Raw genomic sequence first — 6,937 nt, forward strand, 5'->3', positions numbered from 1 at the left:
TAGGGCCACTCACAGTGTCCGAAACCAATAATTAAAAATAACATTAAAATTAGGAGAGACCCCCACTTAACAGTTGGAAATGAAGACACGCATTCCTAACATACCCTCTATCAAAGGGAAAAAACTAGCGAGAAACAGCCTGTTTCATACCCAAACCCGTGGGGGGAGGCAGAACCTACGGTCAGACGAAAGTGCACTGGAGGGAGATCTGATCGTGGTGGCCCTCGTCCTCACAAAGTGACAAAGGAACAATTAACACTCTCATTAACTTAATAAGATAGAAGAAAAAACATAATAGAGAGAGAACCGACACATTAAAAACCAGCTGAGATCAACGAAATACAAGATAAAAGGGGGTCGAAAGGATAATCCAAAGCTAGCTCCTGGAAAAATCGCATGATGAGCGACACGAAGGTATCGCGAGCCTTGCCAAGGAGAAGGGCAAACACACGTGAGAAGGGTGCGTAAGCAAAGACAAATACGGTAAATTAATCTTAACAGAGCACTGCCTGCATCTCTAGACAGTGTATCTGAAAACCTAGAAGAAATGGGTAGTCCCCTCTCACACCACACATGACCAAAGTGGATATAATAAAGAGCGGAAAAAACCAAACAGCAACCTCTGAAGTAAACATCGAGAGACGGTGCCTCTTGGTCACTAGAACAGATGCTGGGACGGATGGCTGTGCTCCAGCTGCTCTCTAACCTGTACGAGCAAATGACCCCAAAGCTCCTTCAGCTACCGCAGACCCCGTGAGATTCGGATGCTCTTGAGTTAATTTAACAAGCCATCATAATCTTGACATTACAACATTACGCAAGAGCAGGCCAACCTCACCATAATATAGATGCAAAAAATATAAAAACTTTTAGGAGATATACTCAATGTACGAAAATATATTAAATATATCAGTGTTTGAAATGAATTAACACACCACGGACAAGTAGGGTTTATTACAGCAGCTTAGGAGTGGCTAGGTTATCCATATCCATATATCTAATAACAACTTATTACACCAGTAAATTAAAGGAAAGAACCACATGATCATTGATGATAGAACATCAATGACAAAATCAAGCAATTACTACTGATAAAAACCTATGTAATCCAGGAGTAAAGCTGTTAAATGGTATAAAACATATACCAAAAGTAGTGGCAAATATCACGCTAAATGGTGAGGTGCTAAAATCATTTTCACTAAACTCAGAAGCTAAAATGAGGCATGCCTTCTCTCTTTATCGACATTGTTTGGGAGAGTCTATCAAATACATCAAGAAGAGTGCATAATTTTTATAAATATTAGAAGATATTTTCATTTCTCCTCATGTGATTGCATATCTGCAAAACTCGCAAAATTCTAGTCAGAATTAATAAAAGTTGGTATCCTTGTTGGTGTAGTAGAAAAAGTATTTTTAAAAAGCCTAGTCTTTTTTCTATCTTAGTCATACCAGTTAGAAATGGAAATGGGAAGAAAATATTCCATTCTTATCAGCAAAAATCGGTAAAATACTTAGGAGGAAATTTAACAAAAAGAAAAATATGAAGGTCTCCAAGCTCTACCCCCAATAGTATCTCATTCAGTATAAATCCCACATTTGGGCAACTTCACTCAACCAGTTCCCATGTTTCTACCTTTTGCCTTTGTGCATGCTGTTCCTCCCACCTGCACACACTGTTCCTCCCACCTGCACATGCTGTTCCTCCTGCACACGCTGTTCCTCCCACCTGCACACGCTGTTCCTCCTGCACACGCTGTTCCTCCCACCTGCACATGCTGTTCCTCCTGCACATGCTGTTCCTCCCACCTGCACATGCTGTTCCTCCTGCACACGCTGTTCCTCCTGCACACGCTGTTCCTTCTGTCTGCAATACCCCTCTCTCCCCCTTTCATCTATGTTTCCTTTAGAAACCTACCTCAAAGTTGTTCTCCTCTGAGATCTTCCTTCAACCCGTCTAAGCTGAAGTTCCCTCTTAGGTGAGCTCCATCTGGGGAGGGAGAGAAGGAAAATTGAGAGAAGGCAATAAAGGAAAGAGGGGAGAGGAAGGGAGTTGGGGAGTCAGGGAGAAAGGAGGGAGGAAAAGATGCGGATCACACGGATGCTAAGAAGGAGAAGCTGCCACAGCCTTGAAAAGACCACGTCTCCGAGCAGGCGTGCTTGGAAGCCCACCCCGTCTTCAAGCCCTCCCCACCCCACGCGCCACCTACCCTGCCTGTCACCTCTCCCAGGATCTGACTCCCACTGACCTCTGTCCAATTGCAGACCTGGAGATCAGGGAGTCAATTGTCCAAGAGTCCACTCAGCGGTCAACACCCTTCCATCGGCAGAGCCTTGTGGACACCATGTTGCAGGATGCTGCCTTCGTGGGACGGAAGTCGACCCTCTTGAGAGACTGGATAGGCAAGATGCCCGACTCCTCCTACGAGCGCAGGCTGAAGAGCCTCATTGACAAGGGCGCCGAGTCCAGGGCGGAGATCATAAGGGTCCTGAAGCCAGAGGAGGTGCTGAGCTGCCGGTGAGCGGCCCGCAGGCGCAGCTGGTGTCCGGGGAGGGCACACTGCGCTCGCTGCTGTCCCTGGTCCAGACCCCTGGGCTGAGCCTGGAGGTTGGGAGGGTGGGCTCCGTCTTTGGGCCCCAAAGGGGGCCTCACCTGCCAGTGCACCATGTCCTGAGTGGACACAACCTTTAGGTGCTGCCATTTGCACATGCACGACCTTACTGAAGTTTTCATTCGTTTCCTAGTGGGAACTCCCAGTATCACTCAGAAGGAAAAAATGGGCTGCGTGTGGCCTTGTTTAACAGGACCCCCCCCCCCCCCCCCCACCGAGAGTATGACGCTGTGGTGGACGCTGTCAGCAGCCATCCTCCCCAGGGGCCACCCGCTCACTGTGGGGGTGTTCAGACTCCCAAAGGGACCCAAATGCAGGGCAGGACCACCTAGTGTTCACCACTCTTACCAAGGAGTCTCCATCCTCACTCGCTCTCAGTCTGGTCCGTCAGACCTGCTCGCTTCCAGCCACACCTAACAACCCCTGAGTCCCCACCCCAAACCCGAGTGCCCTCCCCAGCTCAGTGTCGTCTGCTACTGTGGAGACGTGACTGACGAGGCTCGGTGACATTGGCAGAGACTGGTCCTCCCTGCAGAGTTGAAGCAGCGGCCTCGTCTGTAGGTTGAAGGCGGCCACAGGGCTGACCAGCTGGGAGACAGGCAGGTGGACCCGCATCCTGGTGGGAGACGAACAGGCAGCTTCCCCCAACTCAAATGGCACACGGCCTTGGGCCTGGCTGTCAGATCGGCAGGGCTCCTAACTGGCCCGGGGCTCCACAGCTAGGGAGAAGATATTGGACAGGGCCCCTCCTCAAGGCGGGGAGGGGGGAGAGTGTTTGCAGAGGAAACATCCAGTTGCAGGATGAAAGTGTCCAGAAGGGGGCCTTGGCGAGTGCCTACGCACAAGAGCCTCCAGCACCGGGTGGCCAGGGCGGGGGGTGCTGCCGCAGAGCTGGCAGCGAGAGGCCGGGGGCTGGCCAGCGGTCTGAGCCAGCGGTCAGAACAGGGAAGCCCTGGGCAGGTCTTGAAGGAGAGGCGGGGCCATTCCTAATGGGTTGGAAACCCCCAGTGGGTCAACCTTCAGCCCCTCCCGTCACCTGCGGCAGAGTGGCCTGTGTCCTTGCCCTGAAGCTGGGAGCAAGGTCAAAGCCGCTTGGTTCCATTCTTCAGGGTCTGTCAGTGTCGTAGAGCTTCGGGCCTGTTTCAAATCAATGGCCTAATTTTTTTCATTGTTTGACTATTGAAAGGAAAACACTGGCCTGCAAACCTGCAGCCGTGCTCGGCCTTTCTCCCAGCTGTCCCCTCGCCGTCTGATGCCAGCTCAACGGTCCTTGAGTGGCCGTCCCCTTATTCGCTAAACCCTCGCTCCCCTACGGAATTTCCCGTTTCCCTGCTGCCGATGACCGATGACCGATGACCGCCACCCCCCGCCATGCGCACTTGTATTTCTTTAGCCTTTCTCCCCACCGACCCTTTTCCTTGAGATAAGCTGAGGTTACTGAGTCCACGACAGTGAGCCTCCCCCGGGGAGGGGCAGGCAAGGGCAGGGCTTGGCCTATAGGGTGCCACATGGATTTCCCAAAGAGTTCATTACCAGTAGAACTCCCAGCAACTCTGTGGGGTGTCCCACTTTTTAAAATAAGATCCCTGTCAGCCCCAGAAGTGTCTGGAGCCAGTCCCTTTGGGAGGTGCCCCGGTGCAAAATCTAAGCTTTTTTCAGTCAAGGGCAAAGCCACGGCAACGTGCCCCTCGGTGACCTCTTTGACCTTGTCTCGCACAGGTACCTGAGGTTGTCCCCCAACAACATCCGGACGCTGGTCAAGCTGTGCAAGGATGCAGGCATGTCGGTGGACATCCACCCTCACATGGTCGAGGCGGAGATAGATGCCAGAAAGGTGTTCTCCCAGACCTCCACCGTGGCCCTCTGAGCCGCGGCCCTGCCCGCGGCCCACTCGGGCTCACCCCGCCTGGGGCCCTCAGCCGCCAGACACTGTCCTCTGGCGTGGCGCACCGGGCCTTCAGACTGCGGTGCTTAGAAAACAGGACAAGGCTGTGTGGACCTGGTGCTGCCGCGACATGTGTCCTGGTCACTGGGTCAGAGCCGACTGAGGAGACACAGGGCTGTCTTCCCCCCGAAACACGCCTCGGGAAGGGCTGCTGGGGAGGAGGTCTGAACGAGGTGGGAGAGGTGGGCCTGGAGTCCCCAGAAGGACTCGGGAGGGACAAGAGTTGAGGGGCTGGTTGAGGACACGTGCACCCTGGGTCTTGCGAGCCATGTGGCGTGGCTCCGTGGGAGCTGGGGTGCCCGTCCACACACAGAAGGAAGGGTTGCTCGATTGAAAAGGAGCCACGGAGGGCACGGAGCTTGTCGGGTGGCACAGAGGAGGAGGGCGGAGCAGGGATGAGGTCGGCGTCCTTGCCTTAGGCCCCGCTCTGCCGCCTCGCATGCCGGAGACCCAGGCAAACCCATAGAACACTGCAGACAGGTCCCCATCCTGGAGTGGCTTCCAGTCAGGTTCCAAGCCCAGCTGTCCCGCTTGCTGGCCATCACTTCGCCACTCTGTGGCTTTGTTCCCTCATCTGTGAAGGGCTGTCACGTGCGTGCCTGCCAAGCAGCGGTGAAGAGGAACCTTGGGCTTGCACAGGAGGCTCACTGCAAACATGAGCTGTCCCCGGCCCCCTGGGGTGGGCCAGCTCCCCTTCCCCAGGAGGGTCCTCAGAACTGGGCGTGTCATTGTTGAGTCAAACCCTGTTGAAAAGCTGGTGATGACAAACCCATATCCCCTGGTGGTTGGCCCCAAAGGCAAGTGGTCCCTGAGCCCCCAGGAGCAGGGGAAGCCCCAGGGGACAGGGTCACTGATGAGTAGCTGCTGGCCGGCTGGCCAGCTTTCACTCGGCCTCCAAACACCAAACAGCAGGGTTTCTCATCTGCTTTGTAAATTTCCAGCCCCAAAGTGACCCGTGACCCTCGGAGGTGAGGGGCTCTCTCCACTGAGTCATTGCCTTGGGGGTCCGAGAAAAGCTGTGGAAGCTTCCAGAAGCCCCTGGCCCCCTCCCCCGCCCACCTGCAGTGTACTAGAGGAGCGGGCAGGTCAGAGGAATATGCCCAGAGTCAGAGTCCCGGACAGCCCTGCCAAGGACTGCATGATGCCCAGCTCTCCAGAAAGTGCCTGTCTCCTCGGGAGGGCCAGGTCTTCGAAAGAGGGCCGAAGGCCCTGGCTGGGTGGCACAGCTGGTTAGGGTATCGCCCCCATAGGCCAAGGTTGCAGGGTGGATCCCTGGTCAGGGCACGTCTGAGAAGGAACCAATGAATGCATGAATAAGTGGAACAGCAAATTGATGTTTCTTTCTCTCTAAAATCTGATTAAATCAGGGTCCACCCTAGTGACCTCATCTTAACCTGATTATATCTGCAAAGGCCCTCTTTGCAAATATAACCAGCTACCAGGGGATTAGGATTTCATCAACACCTTTGGGGGAACCCAGTTCAACCTGTAACGCAGAGACCAAAGGTGAGGAGCTGGAGAGCAGAGAGGGGCAGAGTCCCCAAGGCCCTGCTGATTCGTGACAGAGTGGCACTGCAACCCGAACCCTAACACCCTTCCGGGTCTGGTCCCCCCAGCCGCTGCCCACGCTGGCCATCACTGCCCGCTGCAAGTGCCCGAGCTCAGGCCCCAGGTTGGTGGCCCGAGAGGCAGGCCCACGGGCACCCAGCTCCCTACTCAGTCCGGGTCCCTAGGGGAGTGTCCACTCCGCCCCCAAGGCCCGGTTCCCGAACTCGTTCATCCACACGCAACCCCTTTCCACAAACTAGAATAATTTTAGCTGGAGGTCAGCCCTGTCCCCAGGGGCCTGCTTGGTGCTCCCAGACCCTTAGGGGGGCAGTTGCTGTGGGATGCCCACCTCTCAGACCCCAGTGCCTGCACAGCCGGGTCGCAGGCTTCCCAGGGGCCAGTGTGGACCGGAAAAGGGAGGGGAGGTGAATGCAGGGCAGAGACCACCACCCCCAGCTGCAAGGGACACATGGGGGCCCTGGGGGTCTAGAGGGCTCCCAGGTGCGGACCCCACAGGCCCAAGAAGCCTCTGATTCAGCAGGTGGGCTCCAAGGCTCCCAGAGCGGTCTGAGAAAGGCACGCTGGTCCCGGCCGCAAGCAGCCAGTGCACTCTGCTCCAGTATTTCGCATGCTGGCAAACGACCTCATGGAGGGCCAGCGGCCCTGCGATTCCTGAAACAGTTTCCCCCAGGGGGAACTGACCCTTACACACGGGGACCGGCCCTGGGTGTGAGGAATGAGCCGTGGTGCGGTGGGGAGATCTTTCAATGAATCGGGCTCATCACACAGCCGCACAGAAAAGCAGCGGCCCTCTGCCTCCCACCCAGTGCAAAAA

General features: G+C 55.1%; 1 protein-coding gene across 1 annotated transcript in view; it reads left to right on the top strand.

Moving 5' to 3' along the window:
* C12H16orf78 (chromosome 12 C16orf78 homolog) overlaps positions 1–4,476 on the top strand; it is a 61,971-nt gene extending 57,495 nt beyond the window's left edge. The window contains exons 7-8 of the mRNA XM_053915766.1: positions 2,263–2,515; positions 4,329–4,476. Coding sequence (XP_053771741.1) covers positions 2,263–2,515; positions 4,329–4,476 — 401 coding nt within the window. The remainder of the gene's footprint in view (positions 1–2,262; positions 2,516–4,328) is intronic.
* Positions 4,477–6,937: the final 2,461 nt, after the last annotated feature.

Source organism: Desmodus rotundus, chromosome 12, assembly GCF_022682495.2.
Source record: "Desmodus rotundus isolate HL8 chromosome 12, HLdesRot8A.1, whole genome shotgun sequence".
NCBI lineage: Eukaryota > Metazoa > Chordata > Mammalia > Chiroptera > Phyllostomidae > Desmodus > Desmodus rotundus.